Here is a 17,985-nt window from a genome sequence, read left to right as displayed (position 1 = left end):
AAGTATCTCTAACAATTCTAACATGGATTCATAAGCTCTCAGTTCCAGAACTGCTCTCCACGTCACACCAGACCCAAACAGACTCGTTGCCCCCAGTTTGGGCTGACCACGATGTGACAGGTGGCTTCTGGTCTTGAAAACTCCAGTGGACCCTGTAATCTTTGGTGACCCACCTATATCTATTTAGTTTCTGCAAGACCACACCCTTGCTCCCTTCCACATCCTCCAGGATTTCTGGTTCTAAATAGAAAGCCCTTCATAGGTTTCATGACACTTCATCAATTAATTCATCCCATCAGAGGTTCCCTTCATACCTGTAAACCTCACAAACCCTCGAAGGTCCTTTCTGATGCTTCTCATCCACTCCTTATCCTTTCAAGTCACCCAGTTAGCAGTTTTTCAGTCTCCCACAGTTTAAGAACACCCCAAGTTCCCTCTGACTTCACTGATCCCCAATAAGATCCCTTCACTTGTCCTCGCACTCCCTTGAGTACCTCCAGAAACCCACAGGCCCCGCAGACACTTACAACCCGCCCTAGCACCGCTCCACAAACGTTCTCAGTCACACAAACACCCTGGTTAAGATTCCCTGACTCTCATGTATCCCAATGCCCTCGTGGCAGTTGCCTATGCGCTGCCCACTGCGCATGTCCCACAGGTTCTGGCCGTTAAGTAACCGACACTATCCCGCCCCACTCGGCAGCCCTCCTGAGCCTTCGTGGTCCAGTGTGGGATTATTTCCCAGGCTTTGGGGCTTGACTCAGATTTTTGCTTTTCGACTCAGAGCTGCCATCAGAGGGCAGCAGGCATTGTTTGGCTGAGAAACTACAACTCCCAGAAACACCTGCTCTGGGTTGTGCGTGGTTCTGCTGTTTTCCTTGAGAAGGGAGCGAAAGCGGGTCCGCGCTTTGCCTTTTGGTTAATGTAGTCCGAGAAGGCTTGAATGCTACCGGTCCGTCCCGGGGCTCTGCACCCACTGGGAACTGCAGTCAGGAACAGACTTTATTCAGATTTCAGAAAGGGCAGGACACTTAGTATGAACACAGGCTCGGATTAAAGTGACGTATAGAAATTGCATTTCCCATTATTCCACGAGGCAGGAGGGACTTGAGGGTGATTTCATTCTAGTTCCAAGTATTTCCGGGACGCACGCACTCGCACGAACCGTTTCCCAGCTCCCTTTGGTGCTATTGTCTTCCGGGTATTAATCGATAAATGGGGAGACATAATGCAAGCACAAAACCCAAGGCTACTCTTAGCAGCGGCTTCCTTAAAGCCGGAGGACGTAAAAAGCTGAATGGGGGTTTAAGGCAAATTGTATTTTCTAACGCTCGGTCTCCTGATGTAACTCACAATGTTAGAAAAAACTAGATTGTATCCGAAGACTATTGTTTTGAGAAAAACCCGGGCGACTTGGTTTCTCAAATCCTTTGCAGGGAAATTTTCCTTCCAGATTTTTGGAAACTAGCAACTTGATCTCCATGTTCCAGCAGCCCTAGTTGATCCGGCTCTTTCTTGGGACCTGGGGGAGGGGAAGGAGACGTTGGAACACTTCAGTTTCCACAGGGAACTGCCATCTTTCCCCTTTCGCTCACGCTCTTCCGAAGATATCCTTTGGACTCTACTTTCTGGCCAGCGTAGTCGGTCTTGCCTGACAGGGTCAGGATACAGAGTGCCCTCTTCCCTAGCATGCTTTGGGCTCATGGTAGATCCCTCCCCTCAGTCAATAGGAAGGCTGCCTTGAACTCCATTTCCCAGAAGACACAAGGGCTCGCTGTAGCAACTGTTCCGAAGCCTTGGTTTTGACTACATATCCCGGCAGGGACTGCGGTCTAGCTTACAAGGGAGGAGGAGCGCTGAATCTGCTCCATTTCCTAGCCTTTCTCCGGAACTGCAGTATCCTCTCGCGGGTTTAGGGAATCACATAGGACTCCATTTCCCAGCGTGCTTTGGGAGTCTCTTTATACCTGCAATGCAGTGAGGGCGTGGCGAAGACTTCATTTCCCAGCTTGCCTGACGGTCCGATATTTGTGAGTCCTCCTGGGCGGACTCAATTTCCCAGAGTGCACCTGGCCCCGGTGGGCATATACAGCCAATAGACTCAGGGGATGATTAGACTGTTTCCCGGTGTGCGTCAGGTCATTGACAATAGTGGCTGTGACTACATTTCTGAGACACACTGAGGGGCCCACCGTTGCCTCAGTGGAGTGAGTGTGCGACTCTGACTCAATTTCCCCGAGTACTTGAGGGTCCGCCGTGGACGAAGTCGACTTATTGTCAACAACTCTATTTCCTGACGGGTAGCGCGACTCATCATCCGCGCAGTCTACCCTGAGGCCTTCGCGGACTCCATTTCCCATCGTGCCACACGGCTTTCTCCAGGCCGAGGGCGGTGACGGCGGCGCAGAGGGGAGGAGGACTGCATATCCCAGCGTGCCCCGCGGCGGGCGCTGGGCCGGAGCCGGAGCCCGAGCGGCGCGGCCTGGAAGAGGCCGGAGGCCGGGAGAGGCGGCGGCAGCCCGGGCAGCCCGAGCCCCGCAGCTTGGGCCTGCGCTCGGCGCCATGAGCGGCGGCGCGCCTTCGGCGGGCGGCCCTGGGGGCTCGGGCCGGGCGCGGACAAGCTCGTTCGCGGAGCCTGGTGGCGGAGGCGGTGGCGGTGGCGGTGGCCCTGGGGGCTCGGCCTCCGGCCCGGGCGGCGGCAGCGGCGGGAAAGTGTCAGTCGGAGCCATGGGTGGGGGCGTGGGGGCCTCGAGTTCCGGGGGTGGCCCCAGCGGCAGCGGCGGAGGAGGCAGCGGCGTCCCCAGTGCGGGCACCAGCTTCCCGCCGCCTGGAGTGAAGCTGGGCCGTGAGTACTCGCGGCGTCCGTGGTGGGTGGAGATCAGGGTTCCTGAAGCCCCTCAATCATCGATCAGGTTCTTCCATCTGCCCAGATAGAGCGTGAGGTCACTGCCACCTAAACCTGGGATCTCAGTTCTCCCCCTCCAAGAGAAAGATTTAGGGGGTTACCATCACTTGGAGTTGAGGATTAGAGTTAGTAATCCTCAAAGAAACTGGGGTCACAGGTTCCTCTTCTTCCAGTACCGAGGTCTTGGGTTCTTGAGGCTTAAAAGCAGGGATCTGACGTTGCCACCCATTAGAGAACAGGATCAGGGGTCATCGTCCCTTACGAATGGGACTCAAGGGTTATTGTTCCCAAAGAATAAGAGGAGGGGGGTCTGAATTTGCTTCCCTTTAGAAGATGGGAATTTGGAGTGCATATTACTTAGAAGCAAGTAACTGTTTCCAAAGATCAGGGCTACAGCTTTCCAAACCTGGTACCCAGGTCATCTTTCCCTTTAAAGCACAAGGCCTGGTATCACTATCTGTCCATATTATGTATATAGAACTTAAGTCCCAATGGTGAAAATTAATAGTTGCTACCTCTTAGAAATAGGAGAGAGAGATTGGGAGCGAGCATACTCTTCAGACCTAGTCATAATTACTGTTTTTCAAAAAACATGGCTTGGTGGGCCTCCTTTCACATAAGTGGAATGGAGGGGGTCATAGTTCCCCATAGATATGGATTTGGGTTATACCCCTTTTATCATTATGAGGTGTGTTATTGGTTCTGGAAAAATAGCTATGTAGGATCACCTCTTCCAAAAGAAGGTGTCAACTGGTCCCTCAAAATGGATTTGACTTATCAGTGACCCCTTTTCTTTGGGGAACCTTTCATCAGTTCCCTGAAGAAAAAGGGGTCACTGTCCCCAAAGAATGCCACCACAATTTGCTGCCATTCAGAGCCTGGACCTGGGAATTAGCTTTCCTATGAAGCACTGAGGTGGGCTAGCCCTCTGATCACAGAGATCAGGTTCACTAGCCTCAATTTAGTGATTATCTATTAAGGACCACCCACATACAGGAAGGGGTCCAGGACTCTGGATCACGCAGATGAGGTCAGGTCAGTGCCTTCTCTAACCTCGAAGTATTTGGGTAAGGGCAAATTGCCCCCCAAAAGTGAGTCAGGGCACAAGTAATCATGCCAGGAAGAGTCATTTATTTCTGTCACCAAAAACCAGTGGTGAAGTTTCCAGCTCCACCAGAGAGGACATAGAGGTCACCCTCCCCTGAGCCGTGAGGGAGGTTAGTGCTTTCCTACAGTAGAAGTACCTCGGGGTTACTGCTTAAGTGGACGAGTTTAGGCCAGGCCTTCCTAAAGGGACCAGAGGGCAGTGAGCTTGGATGGACTCAGTATCTGGAAGTGTCGGTGTCTGGAGACCAAGAAGACCCAATGGTTTGCTGCTTAACTAGAAGTGGAAATTAGGGGTCAGCAAGAGTTTTAGATGTATCTTCCATCATGGGAGGAGGGACAAGGAAAAAGGGACAGAGAGGCCCCTGAGAGTTTCCTGTGGAGACTGTCTTCCCCTCCACAGCTCCAGGAGAGGGAGGGGGCCAGAGGGGAAAGGTCAGTGGATTTTGTGTCTCCTTTGTTCCCCAGGTGACAGCGGGAAGGTGACCACAGTGGTAGCCACTATCGGCCAAAGCCTGGAGCGCTCCCAGGAGGTGGCTTACACAGACATCAAAGTGATTGGCAATGGCTCATTTGGAGTCGTGTACCAGGCACGGCTGGCAGAGACCAGGGAACTGGTAGCCATCAAGAAGGTTCTCCAGGACAAGAGGTTCAAGGTAGCTTGGTGGGAATGGGGACAAGGAGGTTTAACTGGGCATGACTGGTGAGAGCTCCAGCAAGAGCATTGCCTTGGCTTCCCACGGGGATCTGAGCACGGGCCAGAGGAGAAGGGAGAGAGGGAGTGAGTTGTGTGGAAGATGGGAATAGAGGTTCCAGGAAAGCCCAGAGCTGACAGATTATTGGGCTTTTGCTGTTTGTAAATGCTTTTGCAAGCAAGTTCTTGTTTAATAAAGATTGTGTGGAGGTGTAAGTATTGTTATTCCAATTTTAAGTAAGCCAAGACTAGAAACAGACTCAGATAAGAGAATTGCCAGAGGACAAGACTAGATTCAGATTCCCAAGCTCTCCATCTTAACTTAATCACCAAGTGAAGCTTCTGCTCAGAGCTGAAAGGAAGCAAAGGTCTTGTCTCACTCTGCCCTAGGTACTTGGCAAGTGCAGGGTAGAATTCAGCCTGCCAGTGCTCACCAAACCACATGCCTTGGTGTGGGGCTCTGCCCTCCTGAAGAAGGGGTGTCCATTCAGACAGTGCTGCCCTGTGAGCGAGTGGGTACCAGGAAATGAGAAGGAGATGGAGGAGTGAATTGAGGGATACTTGGTGTTGGAAGGATGTCATTTTGGAGGCTGGGCTGATCTGGAAATAGCCTACACTGAAACAGGTCAGGCCCTGGGTCCTAGCAGTGAGTAGTCTCAGGGCCAGGAGGAACTCCAGGGTATTGTTCAGAATGTGATCAGTGTTGAGTCCCAGAACTGAGAAGGATCTGAGGGTGGGGAGTTTGGAGGCCCCAGAGGGAAACAGAATAGGGAAGAATGCTGAGACCAGGCCTTCTGGGAAGAGGCTGAGACGGGGTCCTTTTTGGGAAGATGAGAATTGGGAGCTGGAGTCTGGGACACAGGATCCAAGCCAGGGTTCAAGGCCAAGATACATCCAGGGGAACAATGGGGAGAAGTGGGGACCAGGGTGACTGGATGGCTGCTACTTGTCTGTTGTTGCTTGTGCCATGCAGGGAGGTGGACCTCATGCAGCCATATCATCTGATTTTTTCAAGAGAAGCTGAAAAGCTGGATTTTGATTTTAAATCAAACATTTAAAAAAATATATATATATTTTATTGATTTTTCACAGAGAGGGAGAGAGAGGGATAGAGAGTTAGAAACATCAATGAGAGAGAATCATCGATCAGCTGCCTCCTGCACACCCCCTACTGGGGATGTACCCGCAACCAAGGTACATGCCCTTGACCAGAATCGAACCTGGGACCTTTCAGACCGCAGGTCGACGTTCTATCCACTGAGCCAAACTGGTTTCGGCTTAATCAAACATTTAAAAGAGCAACAAGTCGAACATTAAAAAAAAAAATAAAAAAAAATGGGCTGAAGAAAGCACATCTGTGATCTGGGTTTAGCCCAGAGACCTCCAGCTTGTGTGAGGGGGATGGATTGAGGATAAGGAGTTAGGGGCTGTCCCAGGGGGTCCTGGGACAAAGGGAGTAGTAACCGCTTTAGCTCTGTTGGCGGAATGGGAGAGTAGGGCTGTGGTGAAGGGTGCTAGGGAGGGGAGGAAAGACAGCGGGTGGTTTTCTGAGGCTCTCTCCCTTTGCCTCTAAGAACCGCGAGCTGCAGATTATGCGGAAGCTGGACCACTGCAATATCGTGAGGCTGAGATACTTTTTCTACTCCAGTGGGGAGAAGGTGAGACCTTAGGGGTAGGGGAGTCCTTCACCTTCACTCCACCTATTTTCCTGCCTGCCTTCCTCATGACTGCTAGTCCTTCCCCCATTTTCCCTAAACCTTCCACCCACTCTTCCTTGCAAGCTCTTTCCTCACAGTGCCTCACACCTTTCCTTTGCTCTCTGCAGAAAGATGAGCTTTACCTAAATCTGGTGCTGGAGTACGTGCCTGAGACAGTGTACCGGGTGGCCCGCCATTTCACCAAGGCCAAGTTGACCATCCCTATCATCTATGTCAAGGTGGGCAGGCAGGCAGGCTTCTGGGGCCCAGGCCCAGGAAGCTAGTGGCCCCAAATCCTCCTACCTTCCGTGGGTTCCCTCATTCTCCAAGCTTATGTTGGTCCTTGGAGGTCTTGCGTTCCCTGCCCTTGTTTCCATACCCGAGGTGGAGCTCGCTAAATACAGGGTAGCCGATCCTGAGACCTGACTGAATCAGGGAGGCAGGCTGACGGGCTGGGGAGGCTGCAAGGTACCTGCTTGGGTCTATCCTGGGAGCCCAGTGACAACGGTGGTATTGGAGGCAGCTCAGAATCAGGTGGTGGTGACAGCAAATACAGAGGGGGGCTCACTGGAGTCTGGCAGAGGAGTGGGAAGGTCGCAGGTTGGAGGAAGGTTAGTGTCCACAGAGCCAAGAGAGCAGGCACCCCCATCCATTGTCTCTAGTTCATTCCCCAGTGCCTGGTGCTGAGACCTGGGTGTTCCTGTCCCTTAGTAGGAGTTTGAATGAGTGAGTGGGCCTAGTGATGATGTGGAGAACAAAGGCTAGGCAATGCTGCACCGGGAGGAGGTGGCTGGGTCCAAGTTTACTTGAGGTTGCTTGAGGGCCCTGTTGCTCCCCCTGGTGAGATCTTGCAAGCTCTTTCTTAAGGGCTCTGCTGGTGGTTGGTGCTGTGGGACTTCACCTCCCAGGCAGTGTGGTGACTGTCCTGTGGCTGCCTGTGTGTCAGGCCCAGCAGTGAACAATTTCAGAGGCTCAGTGGACTAAGACCCAGGCCTTGCCTTTGAAGCCTCTCAGAGTAGCAGGGTAGACAAGTGAGAACCATAAAACTACTAGCAGCTGCCTCCCTAGAAGGGGCACACAGGATTCTGGAAACACAGAAGGCCCCCAGCCTTGCCTGCTTGGGGCAGGAAGGATCAAAGAAGGCTTCTGGGAGGAGAGCAGGTGCAGGGGGAGAAAGTAGGATCTCTGGCCAAGGGCAGCAGGGACAGGAGGAAAAGGCTGCCCAGGAAGCAGGCCCAAGCAGTTATTACTTGCCAAGCCCTGTGAGGCAGTGATGAAAACAAAGATCACTGCTCTCTTGACACTTAGGTGCTAGTCAATGGGACAATGGAAAGAAAACCCCCTGGAGGGGGCTGCTAGTGTAGTGGGTGGTTTGACTGATGGATAAGGGGAGCCGAGTGCCTGCTCCCAGCCTCTCAGACAAGGCCTTCCTGATTTCTGTGTTATTCATCAGCTTCTGCTGAGGGATAGGATCTAAACGGGAGTTCTCAGTGTGGACCAGGACCAGCACCAGGAGCTGCTGCGAAAGCCCTCTCCTGAACTTACTGAGTCAGAAACTCCGAGTGGGGCCCAGAAGCCCCTGTTTTAACAAGGCCTCCCAGTGATTCTGATGCACACTAAGATTTGAGTACCAAGGGGCCACAGAAGGATTTTCAAGTTGGAGACAGGGCCTGGAATGGCTCTTCTGGCCAGGAGGGTGGAGCAGTGGCATGCTCTGGGGGAGCTGGGCTGGAATTCTGTCCCCTGCCTGCCCCAGGTATACATGTACCAGCTCTTCCGGAGCTTGGCCTACATCCACTCCCAGGGCGTGTGTCACCGTGACATCAAACCCCAAAATCTGCTGGTGGACCCTGACACTGCTGTCCTCAAGCTCTGTGATTTTGGCAGGTAGGCCTGAGCTGGGGTGTGTTAAGTAGCCCAAAGGGTGAGGAAGAACCCCAACCTTTGCCTATGTTTACTCTTGCTCACCTCTTCCCACAGTGCAAAGCAGCTGGTCCGCGGGGAGCCCAATGTCTCCTACATCTGTTCTCGCTACTATCGTGCTCCAGAGCTGATCTTTGGAGCCACTGATTACACCTCATCTATCGGTCAGACTTACGGGAGGCTGGGATGGGGATGGCACTCATGGCAGTTTTTGAGTTTTGTGTATGTGTGCCAGGTTTGGCGATAAAATCTTAATATCCTTTAATGCAGTCCTCACAAATTTAGGAGGGCGATGCTGTCATATGCTCCTTTACAGATGAGCAGTCTCAGGCTTAGAGCTGTGAGGCCACCTGCCCGCTGTCACACTGCTGGGACTGGGCAGGGTTGGGCTTTGAAAGCTGACCCAACTCCAGAGTCCATACTGATGCTGGAACCTCCCAGTTAGCCCTCTCTTCTCATCCAGGGGAGGGGCTGCTGGTGACCTCGGGGGAATCTGAGGTGGGCCATGAGGGTGTGACCTCACAGGCCTCTGTATTCTTCCCAATTGGTGGGGATGACATTGCCACCTTCCAGGCATGAGGAGAGACCATGAGGGTTTGGGGGAGAACGTTCATCAGCTGGTGTGAGGAAACTGCCTGGTCCTCAGGTGTGAATTATGTCATAGGGCTCAAGGTACAGACCAGGAAGAAGAGTAAAATGCAGTCAGTCAGGCAGACCTGGAGGTCAAAGTCAGACTCCAGGGTTCCTAAACTGGATGATCTTGAGCAAGGCACTTCCTCTCTGATCATAAGGGGTGGAAGTGTTGGTGAGCAGTGGGCATGGTAGCCCTGACCTCTCCCATTCCCCTTCAGATGTGTGGTCAGCTGGCTGCGTACTGGCCGAGCTCCTGCTGGGCCAGCCCATCTTCCCTGGGGACAGTGGGGTAGACCAGCTGGTGGAGATCATCAAGGTGAGGAGAGAGTCAGGTGGGCAGAGGTAGGGCTAAGTGATTGGGGTCTTGGCTTAAACTCCTCCCCTCCTTTTCCTACAGGTGCTGGGAACACCAACCCGGGAACAGATCCGAGAGATGAACCCCAACTACACAGAGTTCAAGTTCCCCCAGATTAAAGCTCACCCTTGGACAAAGGTAGGGCATGGCTAGGGGCTCAGATAGCATGGCTGAGGTCCCCATTGGAGGCCAAGTGGTCTGGGATCTGGCTACAAAGTCATGGCATGGGAGAGGGTTTTTAAACCTTTCATTAGGTTTAAGTTTATGGAATTTCCATTAATCTGAAAGTTGAGGACCCACAGATTCAAGAGTTGCACTTTCCTAGTGGGGAAATAGACTTACAGCAGAGCCCATGCAGTCATGGCGGGCTGCTCACCGGATACAAACAGCTCCCCTCAGTGGCGGTGTCTGTTTCCTCATTGGAAAGTGTGTTTGTGAGAGGCAGGCAGTCACATTTGCTGCAGGCTTTTGTGGCAGTGAGGTGCAAGAGCATGCAAGTCCCCAGGGCCTCACCCTTGTGACTTTTGCCTCTCTCCTTCTCCCCAGGTGTTCAAATCTCGAACCCCACCCGAGGCCATAGCGCTCTGCTCTAGCCTGCTCGAGTACACACCGTCCTCGAGGCTCTCCCCGCTGGAAGCCTGTGCCCACAGCTTCTTTGATGAACTGCGATGTCACGGAATCCAGCTCCCTAACAACCGCTCGCTTCCCCCCCTCTTCAATTTCAGTCCCGGTGGTGAGGGCACAGCCTGGGATCTGGGGAACTGGAGGGGCAGCCAGTGATTGTGGAGAAGAGCTTGGTGTTGAAGACAGGAGTGGGGAGTTGAGGGTGGGTGCCAAGGAAGGCCTGGGGCATGAGAGAGGCCCCCACAGTTCAAGGAAACCTAATCCTGATTGCCCCGTGCCCCATGATTGGTGCTAGGCGCTTTACAGTTTTTCCTACAAGTATTTGATGGCTACACCTGTCTGCAAACACTGGCCTTGCCAAGAGCTGGGTCCCCATTCAGTGCTCTAACTTCAACTGGGTCTGCAGATGTCCTACCCTCTGACCAGGCATGTCCCTTCCTGTCTCTAGAACTCTCCATCCAACCATCTCTCAACGCCATTCTCATCCCTCCTCACTTGAGGTCCCCGGCGGGCACTGCCACCCTCACCCCCTCCACACAAGGTAAGTCAGGGTAGAGCAGCATTTTCAGCTGTGGGGAAGGGGCTGTTATCACAGCCCGAATTTCCTGTAAAAATTACTAACAGCTTGATGGTATAGAAAGCATATTTTACAACATGTGAATGGCCACTTGTGTTGGGTATTACTGCCTTTGTGTTGAAATGCTAACCGGAAAACCAAAGATACACGTTTGGCCTACTCAAACAAACAGTTGAATTTGTTGCGCACATTAAAAAATTGGGGCCGTTTCACGTACAAGTCCAGTTTTCCCGTTTCTCCTGGGGAAGAAAATCAGATGCAACAGCAGGGGGCCTGCCCTCCTCAGGCCCTCTGAGGTGGGGCCAGGCTCTCTGGTGAGTCATTCATTGACCAGCCTGGCCCTTTGGCATCTAAAGTGACAGCTTTCAATTTCAAATGAAGCATCTTACATGGACTTTCTGCTTGTGGAGGTTTGGGGGGTTGGGGGGAGGAGGAAGAGGAGGTTTGAAAGGCAAAGGCTAACTGGTCTGCTGCTTTCTCCTCTTCAGGTTTAAATGAGGCTCAGACCGGCACAGAATGGCAGTCAACCGAAGCCACAGCTCCCCTCACTAACTCCTCCTGAGGGCCCTGCCAACTACCCTTCCATCTGGGAGCCCCATGTGGGGCTGGGAAAGAAGGGCCATAGCTCCTGGCCTGGCTGGACCCCTAGACTAGAGGGCAGAGGTAAATGAGTCCCGGTTCCCTCTTCCTGTTTCACCCTCACCAGCCTCACCCCTATGGTGGGCTTTTTAAGAGGATTTCAACTGGTTGTGGGGAGGGAAGAGAAGGAAGGACGGACGGGTTGGGGGCATGAGGAACGCCTATCCCTTGGCCCCCTTCCGTCCCCCCAGACCGCCCCTCTCCACCTCACCCTCCCCTCCTGTGTCCCTTGTAAATAGAACCAGACCAGCCCATCTCCTCTCCTCTTTCCTGGCCCCCGGGTGTAAATAGATTGTTATAATTTTTTTCTTAAAGAAAACGTCGATTCGCACCGTCCAACCTGGCTCCTCCCCCTCCTACAGCTGTGTTCCCCTCCTGTCCTCTGCCCTAAGGTCTCCTCCCTCCTCTCCCCACCCTGGAGGACTGGGTTAGGGATGGTGGGGGGATCCTGATGTCTTAGTTTCCACAGTAAGGTTTGCCTGTGTACAGACCTCCGTTCAATAAATTATTGGCATGAAACCTGCTTCTGTCTAGCTGTCTTTTTCCATAGAGGCGAGGGAGGTGTCTGGTGGGCTGTCCTGGGACAGGAGGGGGCTGTGTCTCAGGTTGGGGATAGGGTAGGGTGAACCCAAACTGGCCCATCTGAGGCCTGAGTCAACCTGGTTGAGGGGCCCAACCTTCCTGTGAGGATGAGCTGGTATGGTTTATATGCTGCAGAGGCCTGGGAGGAGCCTGGCCCTGGTCTCAGGTCGGACCACATGCTTCCACCCAGGGAGGGGGAGCTGGGATGAGAGAGTTCATGGCCACACTGGTCAAGACTTGAACAAAGCCAAAACTGGTTTGGCTCAGTGGTAGAGCGTTGGTCTGCGGACTGAAAGGTCCCAGGTTCGATTCCGGTCAAGGGCATGTACATTGGTTGCGGGCACATCCCCGGTTGGGGGTGTGCAGGAGGCAGCTGGTCGATGTTTCTCTCTCATCAACGTTTCTAGCTCTCTCTCTCTCTCCCTTCCTCTCTGTAAAAAAAAATCAATAAAATAAAATTAAAAAAAAGACTTGAACAAAGCTGTTTCAGCCCTCTGCTGCCTGCTGCTTCAGCGTCTGGAGGACATAAAACTTAGCCTGATATAAACGTAAAAAAATTTTGTTAATCTTCACCTGAGAATATTTTTCCATTTATTCTTAGAGAGTAGGAGGGGGAGAGAGAGAAACATTGATTGGTTGCCTCCTGCACACTGGGCTAGAGATCAAACCTGTGGTGCACAGGCTGATGCTCTAACCACTGACCCACACAGACCAGGGCCTGATGCAGACTTAGTGGGCATGCATGGGGGCAGAGGTGCTGTCCCCAAACCCTAGCAGATCCCCAAGCCTTCATTTCCAGGTCTCATACCTGTTGGGAAGTGACACCCTGGGGAAGGTTAAGGCAGAGATCCTGGCTTTTATCCTCGCTTAGAAAACATACTGGGGCCAGAGAGAAGTGGCACCTCCTCTTCATGGTGTCAGCAGCAGGTGAGGGCAGAGGCTGCAGAGGAAGAAGGGGATCCGGGGAGGAGCCACTGACGTGCTCCACTGGGGAAGAGCGGTGTTCCAGAGGGAGTTCAAGGATGTCTGCAGTGTCTGGGCTTTTGTCTGCTAAGAAGCCCCAGAGGCATCTGTATATTGCCCAATAAAACCCAGAGCCTCCCTGCTCAGAACCATTGGGCATCACCTTTTTTGTATGATGAATACATACATAAAGCATGTGGGCCAGAGGAGAGGAGTTGGCTGGGTGAGGGGACCTGTGTGGTCTGGCTGCTGGGAATACCTTTCGTTACATCTGGTCAGCCATGAGGTCACCGTCCTTCACCCTCCCCCTGTCCCCATGGTCTATGCCCAGCTCTGGCCTGTTCTCCCTCCGGGACCATCTTTAGTCTGCCCCAGGGAGCCCTAATCCCCCATTAGGGACTAACCCTTCTTGCACTGCTCCAATTTAGCCTAGCTTCAAGGCCTTCCCAGGTCTGTCTCCCCAAAAAACAACTCAATCCTGCTTCACTCTGCCCCATTCCCTGACCTGCCATATATCATGTTTAGAGAGGGAAGAACTGTCACCTTAAGAAACCTTTGAAAAGGTTGGGGATCCTTTCCTGCTCCCAAGACCTTTGATCTTCTGGAAGACTCCCCAAACCCCAACTGCCCTGTGACACTGGCTCACCTTTCCTCCAGTTACAATGAACCCTCCTCTGGCCCCGAGCTCCTGCAAGGGTTTTAGGTCGCAATCATTCAATAGCACGGGTTATGGACATGGGCTGAAGGGCCCACCTAAGTGCGTATCTCAGCAATGCCTTTGTCTAGCTGGGAGTCCTTGGGCAAGTCTTTGTCCATTTTCTTTTTTCTATGCAGCACTTCACCAATTTGCATGTCATCCTTACGCAGGGGGCCATGCTAATCTGCGTATCATTCCAATTTTAGTATATGTGCTGCTGAAGCAAGCATTCTGCCCATTTTCTCATCTGCACGACAGGGATAATTCTGAGGTCACCTCACAGGCCTGTTGGGATCATAGCACATGTATAGTGGTAACTGGTGCCTGCCTCGGCTAGAAGTCAAAGGGTCGCTGTTACCGTAGCTGTGAATAACTGGAAAGTTTCCAAGTATATTAGAACCCACCCTCCATGCCGTCTGCCTGGAATGTTCTCTTATGCTAACAGATTCCTACTTCCTTTAGAAAGTCTACTGATCTACCACCGAGCTTCGTTCCCTGCTCTGGGACCCACTGTCCATGGGCACCCCATCACACCCTGAGGAACCTGGGGCTGAGCTCCGTCTGCCCGAGGGGTAGGGCAGAAGCGTGACTTGTCTCTTACCCCAAGCATCGCCCAGCACTCAGGGAGGACTTAGGACACCCAAGCTGATAAAGAATCGACGACACACACTTCGAGAGCAAGGCCATCTGTACTTGTACATGTTCCTCACACACGCTAGGCCTGGGCCGAGCCCCGTGTCTGACTTATTCCTGGGCCTCCTGAGCACTAGGGCACCTATAGGTTCCCTTCCACTGTTAAAGGTGAGATTAAGGAAGCCCCGAGAAGTCAGTGCCTTCCTCCACCACGCATGGCTGAGTCCTGGGTGCTGAGAGTCCAGGGGAAGCTAGGGCTGGGGGGCAGCAAAGGACCTAACGATGTATGGGGCACATACCTGAGCACATGGCCAGGGCTCAGGAAAGGTTACTTGATGTTTCTGGGTAGCAGGGTGATGCAAAGCACCTTGGCAAACCCTGCTATGTGGGGTGACCTGGGACAGATCATATCACGTCTCAGAGCTTCAGTTTCCTCTCAGGCAGAGAAAGGTGACAAGAGAAACCTGGCAGGGCTGTCCTGAGGAGCCAGTGGGTAAGATGCCCGGGTGTGGTCCCCTTCCTCCCCAGAGGAGCCCACACACTTGCTGCTGCAACCAAACTCCTATTGTTGCTCTTAGCTGTGTCACACGAAGGCCGTGTCCAATTGCAACAGCCCGCTCGCTTCACTGGCCCCCAGTGCCGCCTGGCACAGCTGCAGCGTGTCCTCAAGTGCCAGCGGCTGGGATGTCTCGATGATGGCGATGGTCTCCCCGAGCTCAGTGCACATGATCGTCTGCTGGGGCTGGGTGGGTGGGGGTGAGGCGGGAGGTGGTGATCTGGGCTGCAGTGTCATCGTCGTCCGTGCTCGAGCATGGACCCGCTGGTGCAGGCGCAGGCCTGCCATGGCACGGAACCAGCGGCCACATGTCCCGCAGCAGCAGGGGCTCTTGTTGTAGAGACCGGTGATGGGGAGGCGGGGCGCTCGAGCGAAGGCCACTGGCCGCAGGTGCAGCCTCCGGTGCTGCTGCAGGTTGGAGCTCTGCGTGAAGCGCTTACCGCAGTCCAGGCATTGGTAGGGGCGCACGCCTGTGTGGGTCAATTGGTGGCGGCTGAGATTGGCCAGAGAGGCAAAGGTCTTGCCACAGGAGTGGCACTGGAAGGGCCTCTCGCCCGTGTGCGTCCGCAGGTGGTTGTGCACATGGACCAGCTTCTTGAATCCCTTGCCACAAACCCCGCAGCAGTGTCGCCGCTCAGGGGGCCCGTGGACTGTCCGCCGGTGCCGAGAGAGGCGGGAGGCCGAGGCGAAGGGCTTGGAGCACTGTGGGCAGGGAAGCTGGGCAGGCGGGGTAGGGGGCGGTGGCGGGGGCATGGGCTCAGCTGGAGTCAGGGAGGCTCCTGCTGTGAGGGGGGGCACCCCGCTCTTGCCGGCGTGGGTGCGCCTGTGGTAGAGAAACTTGGTCATGTTGCTGAATGTCTTGCCGCAGCGGCAGCGATGCAATGGGTTGGCAGTGTGGGCCCGCCGGTGGGCCACCAAGGTGAGTTCTGTGCTGAAGCCACGGCCACAGTCCACGCAGAGGTAGCGGGCTTCCCCTCGGTGCAGCCGCAGGTGCTGTTCCAATGAAGCTGCTTTCTTGAAGACCTTGAAGCAGGTGGTACACTCGTGTGTGCCGCCAACATGGGCCCGCCCGTGAGCCAGCAGCCGGTTTGCTGAGCTGAAGCTGCGTTGGCACTGGCTGCAGCGGAAGGGGTGGGTTGTTGATGCCGGGCCGTGGGATGCACGCCGGTGTCGTCGGCGTGCCCCTGCTGAGGTCCTGTGCTGGGAACAATCTCCACAGTTCTGGGTCTGGGCATCTGTGGACTTGTCGCCCTCTATAGCACTGTCACCAACCTCTGAGGCCAACGCCGCCACCTCCTCCTCCTCCTCTGTCTCATCATCTTCTTCATCCTCATCTTCCTCTAGCCCATTGCATTCCTCTTTCTCTAGGGAGTCAAAGTGGGTGCCTTGATGCTCCAAGAATTCCTCAGGGGTGGCACAGAGGGCACAGCATTCAGGACACTCATAGGGCTCCATCTTGACTCCAGGTGGAGCAGGAGACTGAGGTGGTGGTGCTGAGGGAGGGGGCGGGGGAGGCGGCAGCACTGGTGGTCCGGCTGCTGCAGTAGAAAGGTGCTGGGCCTTCCGATGAGCCACCCACAGCTCGGGCAAGGGGAACAGCTCCTGGCAGTCGCCACACTGGTACTGGATCTGGCTCGCAGACGCCTGCAGGTGGGAGTTCTGGTGGGCCAGGAGCTCCTCACGGGAGAGGATGAGCTGGCTGCACTCACCACACTGGAAAGGCCCATCCTCAGCACCTGGCACTAGCTCTGGCTCCAGGCCAGCGTCCTGGGTGGTCAGCACCTCCTCCTCTGTGCCAGTGGGCACATGCTCATCCTGGTGGGAGATGACCTCCTCCAGGGTGTTGTAGAGGTTGCCACATTCAGAACACATGAACTGGTGGTGCTGGAAAAAGAGGGATGAGGCAAGGGCTTCCTCAGGTTTCATATCAGTCACCTCTGTGGCCATCTCCACCGCCCTTGGTGATATCTGGGTCAGCATCTCGGCCATCTCAGCCATCTCTGCCATTGTGGGGGAAGCAGTGCCTGGAGAAAGAAGGGAGCTGGTGAGACATCAGGAATCCAAGGGAAGAGGGGATATTTTAGGAGCTCCTTTGTCCATCCCGGCACTCATTAGCTTCACCAAGCTTAGACCCAGTGTTTGTGCCTCAGTCTTTAATGAGCCTGTGACTCTGAAGCTAACACTCATCCCGTGGCGGCCAGACATCTGCAGGAGAGACAGCCCTCCTCAGTCTGGCCTCTGATGCTGCCCTCCTTACCCAGAGGGACAGTTGCATCCTTTCTGAGAACACATGTCTGTTTGGGCCTCTCGGCCTTGCCTGTGCAGCTTCCTCTCTGTGCAGCGCCTTTCCTCCTTCCACATGGAGACAGAGATGCAGCAAAGAGGTTAAGGGCCCGGGCCCTGGAACCACACTGCCCTTGGCTTGAATCTGAGCTCCACCACATACTTCCTCTCTTGGAGACTGTCTTCTCACTTGTGAAATGGGGCTAAAAGTAGTACTGACCACAAAGTCTCTGGTACTTAATAAAGGTGAGGCGGAACCACTGGTTTTACCCAGAAATGTTTCTGGACCCTAGGTCTTTGATGCTGCTATTCCTTCTACCAAGTAAGTTCTCTCCTCTTCTAGTCTAGCAAACTCCTCCCCAGCATTTCCTTTGTGAAGCTTTTTCCAATGGCCATTCTCTTCTCCTCAGAGTTCCTATAGTATTTAGTGACACCTCTATTATAGCAATTATCATGAACTTGGGATGAAGTCTCTGTGTTCCTCACTGAGCTTGTAGGCAGGACAAGTCTGATTCACTATAGAGACTGTTGTCACCAACTAAAGCACTGACCAGGGACGGGGATTTTAACTATTAAACTTTTATCTATGTGCTCCATCTCCCCGTCTAAATGTGTGGACTCAATTCATATAGGTCATTTCATACAGCAGGGGCCCAGGGTCTCTCCAGCAAAAGATACCCCCCACCCCCCAACCCCACAAGTATAAGAGCTAATTTTCCAAATTCAATTTCTATCTTCTCTATCTCTTCAACACACCTGTTAATGCCAGAGGGCAGTTTACAGCCTGACACATAAACATTGCTCCTATTAAGTTCCCAGAGGGCAGCGATTTTAGTCTGTTCATCACTGATCTATTTCCAATGCCAAGGACAATGCTTAGCACACCTTAGACACCAGTAGATATTTAGTGAATGAATAATCCTCTTTCCAGGAAGTGAGGCCCAGTGCACATTCCACCTCCCCACCAGACTAACTCTCCTATTAGACCTCCCACAAAACCAGCCCAGCACAGGACCCTGCTTTCAGTTGGTGCCCAATAAATGCTCCTTGAGTAAATAATCCACCAAAAGCCCAGGAGTACACTGTCCTTAACTTCCTCACTAAGTTTTTAGTTGCCAGG

General features: G+C 53.6%; 3 protein-coding genes and 1 pseudogene across 23 annotated transcripts in view; 1 reads left to right on the top strand and 3 right to left on the bottom strand.

The window, feature by feature from the left end:
- Positions 1–17,985, bottom strand: part of LOC118702294 (carcinoembryonic antigen-related cell adhesion molecule 1) — an 813,263-nt gene that overhangs the window by 302,995 nt on the left and 492,283 nt on the right. The window lies entirely within an intron of this gene.
- The window catches only part of GSK3A (glycogen synthase kinase 3 alpha), a 21,592-nt gene continuing 5,781 nt past the window's right edge, over positions 2,175–17,985 (top strand). The window contains exons 1-12 of one of the 4 annotated variants that reach the window (XM_036408157.2): positions 2,184–2,845; positions 4,478–4,665; positions 6,278–6,361; positions 6,529–6,639; positions 8,157–8,287; positions 8,381–8,487; positions 9,175–9,272; positions 9,354–9,449; positions 9,858–10,044; positions 10,384–10,476; positions 11,001–11,111; positions 11,467–11,674. In XM_036408157.2, the coding sequence (XP_036264050.1) occupies positions 2,563–2,845; positions 4,478–4,665; positions 6,278–6,361; positions 6,529–6,639; positions 8,157–8,287; positions 8,381–8,487; positions 9,175–9,272; positions 9,354–9,449; positions 9,858–10,044; positions 10,384–10,476; positions 11,001–11,074 (1,452 nt within the window). In that variant the 5' untranslated portion in view covers positions 2,184–2,562 and the 3' untranslated portion in view covers positions 11,075–11,111; positions 11,467–11,674. Of the gene's footprint in view, positions 2,846–4,477; positions 4,666–6,277; positions 6,362–6,528; positions 6,640–8,156; positions 8,288–8,380; positions 8,488–9,174; positions 9,273–9,353; positions 9,450–9,857; positions 10,111–10,383; positions 10,477–11,000; positions 11,675–17,985 lie in introns of those variants that run through there. The other 3 variants (XR_004982690.2, XM_036408156.2, XM_036408158.2) reach the window with 3 other exon arrangements.
- LOC118702459 lies at positions 13,519–13,619 on the bottom strand (annotated as a pseudogene).
- The window catches only part of ZNF526 (zinc finger protein 526), a 4,757-nt gene continuing 838 nt past the window's right edge, over positions 14,067–17,985 (bottom strand). For all 3 annotated transcript variants that reach the window (XM_036408153.2, XM_036408151.2, XM_036408152.2), the window contains exon 2: positions 14,067–16,606. In XM_036408153.2, coding sequence (XP_036264046.1) covers positions 14,610–16,589 — 1,980 coding nt within the window. In that variant the 5' untranslated portion in view covers positions 16,590–16,606 and the 3' untranslated portion in view covers positions 14,067–14,609. The remainder of the gene's footprint in view (positions 16,607–17,985) is intronic.

This window comes from Pipistrellus kuhlii, unplaced genomic scaffold (assembly GCF_014108245.1).
Source record: "Pipistrellus kuhlii isolate mPipKuh1 unplaced genomic scaffold, mPipKuh1.p scaffold_m20_p_38, whole genome shotgun sequence".
NCBI classification, from domain to species: domain Eukaryota; kingdom Metazoa; phylum Chordata; class Mammalia; order Chiroptera; family Vespertilionidae; genus Pipistrellus; species Pipistrellus kuhlii.
This window is presented reverse-complemented; position numbering and strand designations above follow the sequence as displayed.